The sequence below is a fragment of the Meles meles genome, chromosome 15 (genome assembly GCF_922984935.1).
Source record: "Meles meles chromosome 15, mMelMel3.1 paternal haplotype, whole genome shotgun sequence".
Classification (NCBI taxonomy): domain Eukaryota; kingdom Metazoa; phylum Chordata; class Mammalia; order Carnivora; family Mustelidae; genus Meles; species Meles meles.
In genome coordinates, this window is record NC_060080.1 from 30,219,704 (window position 1) to 30,233,908 (window position 14,205).

A 14,205-nucleotide genomic window follows, 5' to 3' on the forward strand; every position below is an offset into this window, starting at 1 on the left:
CAAACAAAAAAAGACAAAACCCTTCCATTCTTTTCCAGTTATGAGTTATTTGTTTATCATCTCAAAGGCCATGCCTACTGGATGTTAATTGTGGAACAAACGGCCAGTTCTGGCAATGGTTAGTTTGCCATTTGATGTTTTAAAGCCATTCTTTAAGGCAAACTTACAAAGACATATACAATATTTCAACATAAAATAAAACAAATGAAAGCTACTGAGAAAGATGAGGTGAGGGGAAAATGGAGGCAGGAAGGGACAGAGGGAACAGCCGTGAGCTCACCATAGCTCCTCACACCACACATCCTAGACTCTTAAGGAAGACTCTGCCAGTCTCAGAAATAGTGTTTCTTTTCCATCTGCAATCTGTCAGTCACTGTGCTGTTCATAAGTTGCCAGGTGACCAGGAGAAATGTGAAAATAGATTCCTTTTTATTTTTACCTTGGTAGCGGGGTTTGAGTCTACCTTAGGTGCAAACGGGAAACCACTTGGTATGTCCTTACGGTTCCGAGTTGCTGACTGATTCTTAAAGAAGGCTCCACATCGATAAAGAAGGCATCCAATACCCCCAACCATCCTCTTGCTATGGGACTTCATTGTACCATCAGCATCTTTCATGAGTGTCTATGACATTTTAAAGTATTTGGTGAACTTGGAGCACATGCTGTGCTCTTGGGACGAAAAAGCTACCATTTGCTGTTCTTGCCTTCAAAGAGCTGAGGGTAGGGGGTTGAGACCTGTAGGACCTTGGTATATCTGACTTCTCGAAATTCCTTCTTAAACTCCTAGAAATATTGAAAGTGGACTTTAATGTGTACTGAACTGAGTCTCTGTCTCCTGACATGTAGAAATGACCCTGCTACATCGTTAAATGATAACAGTAAGGGGCAGAATAATGTACAACGTAGGTTCTAGTCCCATAAAGCCATGTACCTCTTCACCAATTATGTGTTTGTTATATAAACAATAAGAATGGTGTGGAAGGATATACATCAGACTAATGGGGCGCCTGGGTGGCTCAATTGGTTAAGTGTCTGTGTTAGGCTCAGGTCATGGTCTCAGGGTCCTGGGATCCAGCGTCTGGCTCCCTGCTTAGTGGGGAGCCTGCTTCTCCCTCTCTGCTCCTCCTCACTCTCTTTCTCTTAGATAAACAAATAAAATCTTTTTTAAAAAAGGAAGGATTACATCAGACTATCAACCTTAGTTATACTGACAATTGATTGGGATTGCTTTGCAGGGCAACGATTAGGAGAGAGGGAGAGGGATAGCTTTTCCTTTAATCGTCCCTGCTATTAATTCCATAATCTCGTATTGCACTTTTAACTTGAAAGACATCAAATAACATTAAAAAAATGTATATTCACAAAGTTAATCAATGGAAACTGTCCAGATCTGAAATTTTGGTTTTTCTTTTATCAGCACATCATGCAGAGAATTCAGAGACTTCAAGCCGACTGGGTCTTGGAAGTAGACACTTTTTTGAGTCAGACACCCTATGGGTACCGGTCTTTCTCAAATATCATCAGTACTCTCAATCCCAATGCTAAACGACACTTGGTCCTTGCCTGTCACTACGACTCCAAGTATTTTCACCCTTGGGACAACAGAGTGTTTGTGGGAGCCACCGACTCAGCCGTGCCATGCGCCATGATGTTGGAACTCGCCCGTGCTTTGGACAAGCAGCTCCTTTCCTTGGAGGTATTTGTTTCCGTCTCGTAGATTCTTGCGATAAAACCCATTAGAGGAACTCAGAGTGAATTCTAGAATCCTTGGGGGGGGAGTAAGAATGCCATTTAGAAATGTAGACTTTCTGAACATTTTGTACTAATTTGTTGCAAAAGGATGTGAGTTTAAATGAATATTAATTAGAAACTCACACTATGATACGCGATGGTGAATTTATGCATTGGTACTTGATTGTTTCATTTTGCATACTTATTATATGAAATGCAACACTTCTTTGCAAAAAATGAAGCAGGCGACGGCTGGTATGGGCTTATATATGAGAAGTATGTTTTTTTGTTCTTGTTTATGTCGCCATGAAACATCACAACCTTCTAATCTGAGAGATGTGGCTCTTGAGTTGGGGGAGGGGGCGCTGCGGGGAGTGGGTAATTCAGACGTATCAAGATGAAAAGCATGGAGCAGAAATGCATTATTGTTATTATCTGTGAATCTCGGCTCAATTTTATGTAGCATAGCAGAGCTTTTGTTATGGTCTCAGCTCAAAATACTTCTGGGACTCTCAGATGTTATTTCAGTCTCTGTTCTTAAGGGTATATTGGAAAAAAGTGCTAAGCTCGATGAAGACATTTTGTTCAGATATCACTCATAACCAAGTAAACACAACAAAGCAAAACAATAAACTTGGTTCACAGGCAACAAATACTTTTTTCTTCCCCCTCAGAGCTTTATGAAGGGGCCAACCTTTGCTACAATGGGGGTAAAGAAGTAAAAGTTTTATCTTGTAATGGAAGTAATAGAGATATTTAATCTATTTTTGCTGGATATGCTAAACTTGAAGAAAGCAAGAATTGTTTGTAACCTCTCCATATCCTTTTCACTGTTTTTTGTTTTGTTTTGTTTTGTTTCTTGAACCTTCTATAATGTCTTTGTCCAATCTTCTGCTCTGCTTTTAACGAGCACCTTTCCCCAGCAATTGGGTGAGAGAGTTCAGAAGCTGATATAAAAGTTTAATTTTTCATGTTTGCATTCCAGTATAAGGACATTAAGTGAAAGACATAGTCTGTTTAGTGGGTGTGTTTTCTCTGGGTGAGCTCCTTTGCCTTTTTCTATGTAGTTCATACCTGTTTTTAGTGACTAGAAACAGAAATGGCTGAATGAGTTGTTGGTTGGACATCCCCATTTAAAAAATACACACACATTCTTAATATCCTTTGTCATAGAAGTAGCGCTGATATGGACAATTTAAAAAAAAGGACTAGTTTTGATTGAAATGTGAAGAGTATCGGATTCATTTTTCCAGTCATACTTTAAACTTGTATTAAGGAGTGGTTTCAAGTTCTTCAGCTTTCATGGATTGGGTAGGTGGTAGTGGAATGGGATGTGGGAGAGGACCGGAGAGTAGACTGGATTATTGCTCCAACTCTGTGCAATCCTCCAGTGGTAAGATTACAGTTAGACATTCCCATCTTTTGTCTTCCCAGTGCAGCAGGTTGTAGGTTCTCATTCCTGGGGCTCTGGACTTGGTTGTTTAATTGTCTTGGCCAATGGGATGCTAGTAGATGTGGCACAAGCAGAGACTGGAGATGTGCTTGTGTAATGGGGCTTGCCATAAGGGCATGCCCTGGCTGGCCCATCGGTCCCTGGGGGAGGATAAAACACGTGGAGCAGAGCCAAACTTAATGCCAGCACGGTGAGGCAGACCTCCTCCAACCAAACCCGGCCTAGATCAGTTGTCCCCTAGCTGATCTATAGACCCAGAAGGACACATGAGTGTTGCTTTAAGCCCCTGAGTTTCGGGTGGGTTTTTACATCTTATTACTGAGGAATTAGCTGACACAGCCTTGGGTGGGGATGGACTGCAGATAATTCACCTACTATGTTGATACTGGCAACTGGACATTTATCATAGTACCATGAAGAACTGAAAGACCTTCACAAATCAGGCTAAATCTATTTTCCCAGCTCCAAGACTGAGTTACCAGAAATTGAGGGCCACAGTTATTTTCCCGCTAATCCTGAAAAGAAATAAAAAGGGCAAGTTGCCTTATGGGACTCCACACAGTTTACTCTTGCCGTAATGATGGAACAGAAAGTAAACCATTGCTCTGACCACTGGAGTCACTCAGCTGTTGAAATTTCAGTGAGGAACCTGAACATTTAAGCCTATAAATTATGAAAGCTACCTGCTTTTGCTTCTGGTTCCAGGCAATCTTATTTAGCTCTGGTGATTCATTATTATGCTGTTTGATTTGGAGCTAGGACTTTGGAAATAGTCAAGGCCCTTTAAACAACTGGAAACTTAGGATGTCTCCATAGAAGTATTTACTTTTTACCTTTAGTATTACCTTTTGTTGATGAGAAAAATCTGTTTAATTACTTAGTAGTTATTAAGCCCTAAATACATATGTACTGTACAGACAAAGATATCCTGTGCTTAATACTGTCAGGACCTATGGAAAGACTCAAAGTATAATAAATTATCCTTGTGGTCTAATTAAGTAGTGGATATTAAAACTGTGGCAATGACTAGCATACAAAGATAACTTAGTTTTCAGATGATAAAGACATTTTTTTCCATCTTAGGAAATCACCCTAAAACAATCAGGAAAATTCCATCTTTGAAGAAACTAGGGAACATGTGTTAATGGGAACCACAATATGAGGACCAAAGGTAAATGGAGAAATGGCAAATGACATATCTGAGTAGAGAGAAGTCATATTCCCCAGAGCATGGAGGAAATGGAGAAGTCCGTGGTCCCCTGACAAAATCCCGAAGTGGCTCAGGGATTGGTGGAGATAGTGAGGGAGGTACAAGTGTGGCTGGGAGGGGAGCATTTATAAGTCCGCCCAAGGAGCCTTGGGATATGTAGGTGAAAATGCCAACTGCGCACCAGATTGCCCTGCAGTGAAGCCAACCGATCTGTGTCTCTAATCAGTGTTTTAGAAACTTATTCTTTCTTTTTTTTTTTAAGATTTATTTATTTGGGGCACCTGGGTGGCTCAGTGGGTTAAAGCCTCTGCCTTCGGCTCAGGTCATGATCCCAGGGTCCTGGGATCGAGCCCCACATCAGGCTCTCTGCTCCGCGGGGAGCCTGCTTCCTCCTCTCTCTCTGCCTGCCTCTCTGCCTACTTGTGATTTCTCTCTGTCAAAAAAAAAAAAAAAAGATTTATTTATTTATATTTAGAAAGTGGTGGGGAGAGGGGCAGTGGGAGAAAATCTCAAGCAGACTCCCCGGTGAGCATGGAGCCTAACATGGGGCTCAATCCCACAGCCTTCAGATCATGACCTTGAGCTGAATCGAGAGTCAGATGCTCCAACTGAGCCTCCCAGGCACCCCTAGTACCTTACTCTTTAATATGAATGGACACAAGGGAAAACCAGACATTTGAGGACAGTCTCCAGCATGAAAGAAAAGGAGTAAAACAATATGAATTGAAAAATGAATTCAAAGGAAATAAAGCACAAGGAGCAGGAGATAACTTAAGGGACACCGTTTTAAATAGCCTTAGAAATTAGAGATCCTTAGAGAGATAAGACGAGATGTGACCTCCATAACAGATTAGGGAGATCTCAGATTCAGTCCAGTCCGATGGGAGCATATCTCCAGTACTGGAGTACTGGTGGCGAGAGCGAATGGTTGCATACTTTTCTTCAGGCAGGTTCGGTTGCCTGCAGGCACAAGATAGGCAGAGAGTTGGTGTCTCTTGAGTTTGGCCAAGGCAGAGAGAGGCCAGAGAGCTGAGCTTGTATGCAAGGGAGTGGTTAGAAATATTGTGGAATTTAAGCTGAATATGAAGTGAAGGACTTCATGGGGTTGAAGGGCTGTGAGCAGGTGAATCATTCAGTAGATCAGGGGTTCCAGTGGGGCTGAAGGACTGCAGAGGGTAGGGTACCAGAAGGACTCATCTGAAAAGTGAGATGTGACAGTGAAAAGTATAAAATTTATCAGAATCCTTCTAGCCCTTCCAAGTTCTGCTCAAATACTGACTCATAATGTCTTCCTTGACACCCCAAGGATTTGATCTCTCATTCTATCCAAGTCCCAGAAAAGTTTTTGTTGCATCTGTGACCCTTGGCATACTTTGTCCTGCTCACATATTTGTTTTATCTGTCCTAACCCAACTGACATGTAGCCTCCTTCAAAGGAGAGGCTGTAATTATTATTCTTTGAGTCCCTGTTGTATTCCCAAGGCAGATCCTTGAACCTAGACTCAGTGAAAAAAATCACAGACTCAAATAAGGTGGGAAGCCAGGGAGATTTGCAGTTGTTTCAAGTTGCGTTCCCTGGGATGCGCACTGACGTGGAGTTTAGCATTTAGGTCCTTTCTGAGGGAGTGGCCCTGGTTTAACAGCTGCAGCAGGGAGAGGAGAGAAATGGGATTAGGCAGAGGGAGATATCAATCATGCAGGTTCAACAACAGGCTCAGCCAACGCTGGGGAGCTCTGGAGGTGGAATGGCCCTATAGAGCCTGCAGGACCTGCTTAGCTCAGTCATTGGATATAGGACACCCCCACCGCTGAGGCAGTCCCTAAAAGGACTAGCAGCTGAAGACCTGAGGAAGCTCTCCAGGTGGCAGGGGCAGCACACCCTTCTGCGGGAAACTGGGGGTCACTTGGTCCACCATGACAGTTTCAGAGTTTCAAATTTCTCTAAGGAATAAGAAAAATGTACAAGACTTCTGTATTCAGAGGGAGAGGGGGAAAGTGAAATGTACATGGGTGAAGACTGGGGGAAGTGGGCCGGGTTTTGGAGGCAAAGTGGTACAAAATCCATTTTGGCATTTTTCACTTGCTTTGGGTATCTTCCTTTTCTTCGTGGTCTTTTTGCCAGGTTAATAGGAAACCATGCTGTTTTTTTTAAATCCTCACAGTGTTTTTGCTATTTTTTTACTCTTCTTTTTACCAGAATATTCCAGACTCCAAGCCTGATCTCTCACTGCAGCTGATTTTCTTTGATGGGGAAGAGGCTTTACTTCATTGGTCTTTTCGCGATTCCTTGTATGGGTCTCGGCACTTAGCTCCCAAGATGGTATCAACTCCACACCCACCTGGAGCGAAAGACACCAACCAACTGCAAGGCATGGTTAGTCTGGGGAATTCTCATGGTGCCGCAGCTGCAGGCTCTGCCTCAAAGGAAGCCAAAGCTCAGGCCAATTAAAGACCTAAAAATGCCACGGCATTCTTGGAGCAGAGTGTTTATTCTAGAACATTCCTTGGCAGGCATTGGGCTTTTGAGGAATCCCAGAGCTAAAAAGAATGATTCCGGGTTAGAAGTTATGTTTGACTGAGCTTAATTAAAATGATGTAAAAAAAAAATCAGATTAAGGAAACATCAGATTCAGTCCAGCCCAACGGGAGCACATTCCCTAGTTCTGTATAGAAGGCCTTCTCTGAGACCTTTATAAACCGGAGGCTGGGGTCTTGGGAACTGGAGTGCCATGAAACATGGTATAGGGGATGGGAGTGAAGAATTTCCTTGGTGGCCTCAAAGTGTTATAATGAGTCCGAGCATGTATGTGACATTGTGTCGGATGTGTTTTGGTCTAATATTGTTGCCATAGGGATGGAAACCTTTTTGATGCTGCCTTAAAACCCTGCTCTTATTATCAAGTAATGTGTGCAACCCATGACTCCATTTTAATTCTCATTTCTGGGCCCACACCCCATCCTTAGTCCCTCACGTCACCTTTGAATTCCTTTCCTAGTCTGTTAATCTTCCCATATTTGACCTTCACGAAGTCTTACATCCTCCCTAACCCCAGCTTGGAGCCTCATGCTACCCTCAAGATTTCATTCTTCCCTGTGCCCTCATCCACCCCTGCCCTCACCCTACCTGTGAACTGAAAGCCCATTTCTAATCCCCTCCACACATCCCTTTCCATTGACCTTCACCCTGTGAGTCCGCGTGGCTGCATTAAGTGTCCTCTGTGGCTCTAACACGTCATGCTGGCCTTCTCTCCACCCTGTTGTCTATTGGAAGCTCATAATGGGGCCGGGGAATATGGCTGGCACTTCAACCAATCTTTTGGCCCAAGTGGCTCAAAAGCATTCAGAGGAGGAGGAGAGACCAGATTGATCAGGAGGAGGAACAAAGTGATTTATCGGTCCAAAGATAGGAATCCATAGTGATGGTTAAGGCCGTTTTATCCCCAGAAAAAAAACTCTTAGTAGCTGATCCAACCTTGTAAATATAGTCTTATTTCAAACAAACTTATTTTCCCCCAGTGAATACATTTACTCATCATTCATGAGTTAATAGGTATTATGTCTTTAGAATCATGGACTCTGCGGATATTTATTGACTGTGTGTCAGGATCTATGCTACATATCTACCCACATGTTATCTCATTTATATAAATCAGGAGTTCTTAAAGCGGGGGGAGGGGGGTAGTCTTCAGGGAGTCCTCAAGCCTGGTTATGTTTTATGGCTCGAATGAGGAACACTGGAGCAATTATGGAGACTTGTCACAGGAAGGGGCCTTTAAAACCCAGCAAGTCTGAGCTTCTGGTTTGATGGAAAAGGATATGGAGATCCAGAGGTAGTAGGTCACAGAGCTCGTAGTCCAGAAATTGTTCCTATATGCTGCTTTGAGGAGTAAATAATTACTACCCAAGTGCTTTCCTATAGGGAGCTGTAACATTTACAGACTAAGGATAACATGACTAATTAGAATGGAATAGATTATAAGAGAGGCTTGGAATCCCATCTGAAAATAAAAGTAAATGTATTCTTTTTTAACTATAAAATATTATCTAAATGTCCTCTTTCTAATTTACCCCTAGTGTCTGTGACCCCCCAAAACTCTACACCTTGCCATTTGTCCACATTGCATAAGCAAGATTTTTAAAAGTTCTTCAAAATAATCAGCTTACAATGTTATTAAGCCTTTTGTCCATTTATAGAGCTCCCTGGATTATTCATAATTGTTAAAATGAGGTTAGTTTTCACTGATTGTTTTTTTCTATTGATGAATATGAAATGCGTTTTGGTGACAGGGATTAAATAATCCTTTTTTCTCTCTTAGGATTTATTGGTCTTACTGGATTTAATTGGAGCTCCCAACCCAACATTTCCCAATTTTTTCCCCAAAACTGCCAGATGGTTTGATAGACTTGAAGCAATTGGTAAGCACCGCTGTCACTGAAGAGTCAACTTAGTTCCTTCCTACAGACAAATACCACATTTTAAAACTCAACATTTATAACAACAACAAAAAAGAAAAAAGAAAATTCAAAATTTATGATTTAAATATATTATTTGTAAATATAATATAGTTTCCCGGCTTTTTTTCTTGCTTTACTGATTAGTCTATTGTTCCTATTTATTGTTTTCAGTAGGCCTACTTTATTTCCCGACATGAGACTGCATTTGGAACTGGAAACATGCAATGCTACATTTAATATTTGCATATCACTAACAATGGTTTGAAAATATTTTCTCAGAGTCCTGTTTGCAGTGTATGGAAGGCATGTTCAGAGAAAACTCCACTCGAAAAGCATGCTGGCTAATAATGACTGTTATGATCCTTATGATACCAAAAAGCATTCTCTAATTTTTCATTATTTTTTTAATCTCTGTCATCTTCCATTTCTTACCTTATTTAGACAGGATTTTCCTTTAAATCTAGGATTTTCTAAGGAAGTTAAGAGATTGGAATGCAGGAGAAAGCCAAGATGCTTCAAAAGTAATTTAAGGGACAGTGTCATGTCAGTTAAATGACAGTAGATGAGTCTGGACCAGGTCAAGCCAGGCCAGGCAAAGAAATAAAATATCTATGACTCAAGAGAGAGACTTGGGGCTTGGTAAAGGAAAAGGGAAATAACTTCTTTCCTTCATACTTCCACTACTCCTCCCTACCCCGCAAAACACACACACAAAGCCAATTGGCATTAGGGGGAGATGAAAATGCGACAGATCGTTAATGATAAATCATAAAAATTCAGGCCAGGAGGCCTGCTTTTGAGGCAAGAACTTCAGGCTGGGAATTCCTTAGTAGCTACACAAAATTCTCTTTCTCTAAGCAGCAGGAAAAAACTCTAGCATCTCAATTCATAGTTTTGCAATGAGTTCAGAATTTGCCAATATCCAAATCTAGAATATTATAAGAGAATTTTTTACTTGAGTCTCAAGCAAACTTTTGTTACCCCCTCCCCCTTTTTCTGTGGTTTTCTCATTCTCCACCTCTCCATTGTCCTACTTAGTATCAACCTCTAAGGAGGTTCTCACCTGTAAAGCTAGAACCATGGCTGGTTCTTCTCTCCTCGGAACTACTCCAAAATGTACATACTCAAGTACAGCCCTGATGCTTATTGTCGGGGGAATAGTTGGGCTCACTGCTGCATATCGTTTAAAAAGTGATGGTCACATGTGCCAAGATTTCAAATTCCTTCTGCATTCTGAGGATGGATTGTTTAGGTAAGAGAATTGATAATCATCTACTGTCTAATTGTCATTTGCAGAACACGAACTCCACAAATTAGGTTTGCTCAAGGATCACTCTTCAGAGAGGTGGTATTTTCAGAATTATGGTTATGGAGGTGTGATTCAGGATGACCATATTCCATTTTTAAGAAGAGGTAATGTGTGTGTATGTGTGGATGTACATGTGTGGGTACATATGCATTTTTTATTTACTGTATATTTATTGTATTTTGTGTATTTGCAACAATCTAGAAGGGTGAGGAGCCATTATGTTTAATTACTTGACAGATTAAATCATCCACTAATCATCTCACGACTTCTATTTTTTCCTGGAAGTCATTCCCAATCCTTAAGCCCCCACCCTCATTCCAGAATATTCATAAAAGCTCACATTCCACTGACCTTGCCTTCTCATTAATAGATTAAGATTATATTCTTACACTTTGCATAACTCTGGTGTATTTTGATTAACAGGGAAGCAACACCCTTGATGTCAATGGTGGAAATCTAAACCAACTCAAGGGCTCTTGTAGTAGACTCCCAATTGGTGTCTAGCTTTTGCTGTTGCTTCCCTATTCTTTACATAAGAGCTAGAGTTATCTTTTAACAATGTAAATCAAATTATGTTTCTTTTGGACGCCTGAGTGCCTCAGTCCATTAAGCGTCTGCCTTTGGCTCAGGTCATGATCTCAGGGTCCAGGGTTTGAGTCCCACATTGTGTTCCTTGCCCAGTGGGAAACCTGATTCTCCCTCTGCCTGCCTCTCCCCCTGCTCCCACTCAGACTTGTGGTTGAAGAATGATACTTTCTAATTTACTCACTGAAAACAAGCACTTAATTACAAGTTGGTTCTTTCTTATTAGGTGTTCCAGTTTTGCATCTGATCCCATATCCTTTCCCTGAAGTCTGGCACACCATGGATGACAATGAAGAAAATTTGGATGAAGCAACCATTGACAATCTAAACAAAATCCTACAAGTCTTTGTGTTAGAATATCTTCACTTGTAGTATTCTGTCTTAGTTTATTGTAATTGTGTCGTTTCACATTCAGAAGTCAAGGCAACTTAAAAGAATCTCATTCCAGACAAATGCCATGTGGAACTCCCATCCTATAGATTCATTCTGTAGGTGTCTTTGAATATGTGATCAATAAATCCTAGATTTACATCATGTCCTAAACTGTTCATTAATTTTCATCTAGAGATAAAGACAAAATAAGTGTTAGGAAAGCAGAAAATAAATATCTTCAGATATGAAACTATGAAACTAAATCAGATTCATACATTCAGTATCATGGTCTTCCAAATAGCACTTTAAATACGATGGCAATGCATAGCCTTGGTTTTATGATTTTTTTTTTATATTTGAGAGTCTCTCACTTATAATATGAAACAGATGTAGTCTGAGGACTTTCACATTTCTTTGAGAAATCTTTGTAGGGTTTATTTCACAAAAATTATCAGAATTAAATGCCATGTAAACTTCTTTTTTATACATAAATGAAAAATTATATAATTTATAGTTCATTTTGTCACAATTTTATTTTTGGGGTACCTGGGTGGCTCAGTCGCTTAACCACCCACTTTTGGCTTAGGTCATGACCTCAGCCTCCCGGGAATGAGCCCCATGTTGGGCTCCTTGCTCAACAGCAAGTCTGCTTCTCTCTCTTTCTCTCTTGCTCTTGCTCTCACTTTCTCAGTAAATAAATAAAGTATTAAAAAAAAAAGTAAAAGATTTTATTTTTAAGTAATCTCTACATCCAAAGCAGGGCTCGAACTTACAACACCGAGATCAAGAGTTGAACGTTGTACTGGCTGGGCCTGACAGTCACCCCTTTAGTCTGATTTTGATAGAGTCTTACAAATGTAACATCTTGATTGTAAAAATAATATAGTCACAAAAAACTATGGAGAAAACTATAATCTCATTATAGGAATAGGATCGCCATTCACTCTTTAGCTTTTCCTCATGTATTTTCAATGCAGGGTTAAAAAAACCCAGAATTATAATCAAACAAAATATTTATAATATTCTAGCCTTTTTTTTCCTGTTAAATTATATAATTATCAGTTATTTATTTGCTGTTCTGATCTTGGGTGGAGATGAATACTTTTCATCTTTTGAGTGTGGCCTCCAGAGGTAACTATTAAGGCAACCAGTAGCAATGCAGTAGTTTATGATAATTCCTTTGTGTAGTTAAGTTATATGGTATTCACATTTGGTTAATTATATATAGTGTATCTCTTTCCAGAGATTCATGGAAGCAAAATTGTTTGGGCTGGGAACCCATAGGAATTCATAGATTTTTTTCTTTAGTTATAGGAAACAATTACCAGGAAAACAAACTTGACCAATTGAACATTTAGGAAATTGATTCTGCCATTATAGATGTAGTTAGTTGGGGCTGCTGTTCCTCATGGTGCTCGCTGTTCCTGGCAGACATTTACTGCCTACTCACTGAACTAACATCCTGGGGCCAGGTCAGAGGTGAGAGAGAGACAGGCAGAGTGGGGAAGTAATGACAGATTTAGTTCAGTGACAAAGGAAGTCATAGGGAAAGGAATTGACTTATTAAAATCTCTTTTTCCATGTGGAAAAAAAAAGGATAAATAGTTTTATCTATTGACTATATAAAATTATAGCCAGAATTTTATCAAACCATGTATATAACATGTCTGTAATTTCATGTTGGTAAATTTTTTCAAATTGCATTTTTCTAGGATTTCTTTTTATTTTACGAATCTGCTTCTACAACTCTATAAAGGATTGTTGTGCCTTGTGAGTTGAATATGATGAGTTAACACTTACTGGGTACTAACTTTGTGTCAGATGGTGTACTAAGTGCTTTCTATGTTTTTACCAGCCTAAACTTCACAACAATCCTAAGGGGCTGGTGATATTATTAGCCCCATTTTATGATGCTTGGGGTGGTTGAGTGTCTTCTTCAAGAGGACACAGCTAGTTAAGTGGCAACAGTGGGATTTGAACCCAAGCTCTGTCTCTAAAGCTTATGCTGTGAACCACTGTAGGGTACTGCCTCTGCCCATGAAAAGAACGTTGTAGAATATTCTTTTTTTTTTTTTGAACATTGTAGAATATTCTTAATGCCAAATGCAAATCAACAATTATATCTTGGAATTTTTATAGGTCATTCACTCAGTCTGGAGATGCATTCTTAAATCACACTTGCCATAATTTTCACCTGACAGTGTAGGCTTCAGAGGAACACCATCTGCATGCAGAATGATTTCTCTGCCAGAGCAGAGGTTTTACATCAGCGTGGATATAACAGAAATCAGCACAAATGCTTCCAGGGCTGGAGAATCTAACCCACAAAGCAGGATTAAAGGAGGCTCTTTTCTGGATTAACTTCTGGAGGAGATAAAACTTTTGAAAGGGACTTAGGGAAACACACACACACTATATATATATTTTTAACATCAGAAAAGAAATGATTTCACTGATTATATTAACATAGAATGAAAAGAAATTTTAATAAGGAACCTACACCTTAGTTGATAGTACTCTGCCTATAACTATAAGCCTCAATAACAACTTCCTTCTGAGGCAGAATGAAATGAATAAATCTGCTATAATCTGTTATGTTGGCATTAGTTGAATTATTTTTAGAGGAGGAAGTTGGAGGATATGTTGAAATGAGATAAAAGGAAAAATAAAACATAAGCAGCTTAATCCAATGAGGGTTTCCTTCCTTCCAAATGGCATATCCTAAAATGTTATTCGTTAAGCATTTGCTGTGATCTGGGAAAAGCCAGCATGATGCCGTGAAGGGAGACATTTTAAGGTATTAATCTTGATACCGATCTCTGAAATATGTTCTATATAATACATGCCAGTCAGAAATATTACTTTTTAAAAATTATAGCTGCAAAGGCAGTGCTCCATAAACATTATGTTGTATTTGGAATTTTCCCATGTGCATTTTGGAGCATTTTATTGCCCCTAAGAGAACAATTTGTATGTTTTGTCTATTACCGTCAGCCCTGCAATACACAGGGCTATTTTTCTTCCTCAAGAAAAATGAGTTCAAAGGAAAATATTCATAAAAGAGTATTCATAACCTTGGCATCAAAAAAA

The 14,205-nt window shown here is 39.9% G+C and overlaps 1 protein-coding gene across 4 annotated transcripts in view; it reads left to right on the plus strand.

Annotated features, from left to right (window-relative positions):
* Positions 1-11,279, plus strand: part of QPCT (glutaminyl-peptide cyclotransferase) — a 41,380-nt gene extending 30,101 nt beyond the window's left edge. For all 4 annotated transcript variants that reach the window (XM_045979947.1, XM_045979949.1, XM_045979948.1 and 1 more), the window contains 5 exons: positions 1,418-1,696; positions 6,592-6,768; positions 8,711-8,810; positions 10,146-10,262; positions 10,970-11,279. In XM_045979947.1, coding sequence (XP_045835903.1) covers positions 1,418-1,696; positions 6,592-6,768; positions 8,711-8,810; positions 10,146-10,262; positions 10,970-11,115 — 819 coding nt within the window. In that variant the 3' untranslated portion in view covers positions 11,116-11,279. The remainder of the gene's footprint in view (positions 1-1,417; positions 1,697-6,591; positions 6,769-8,710; positions 8,811-10,145; positions 10,263-10,969) is intronic.
* Positions 11,280-14,205: the final 2,926 nt, after the last annotated feature.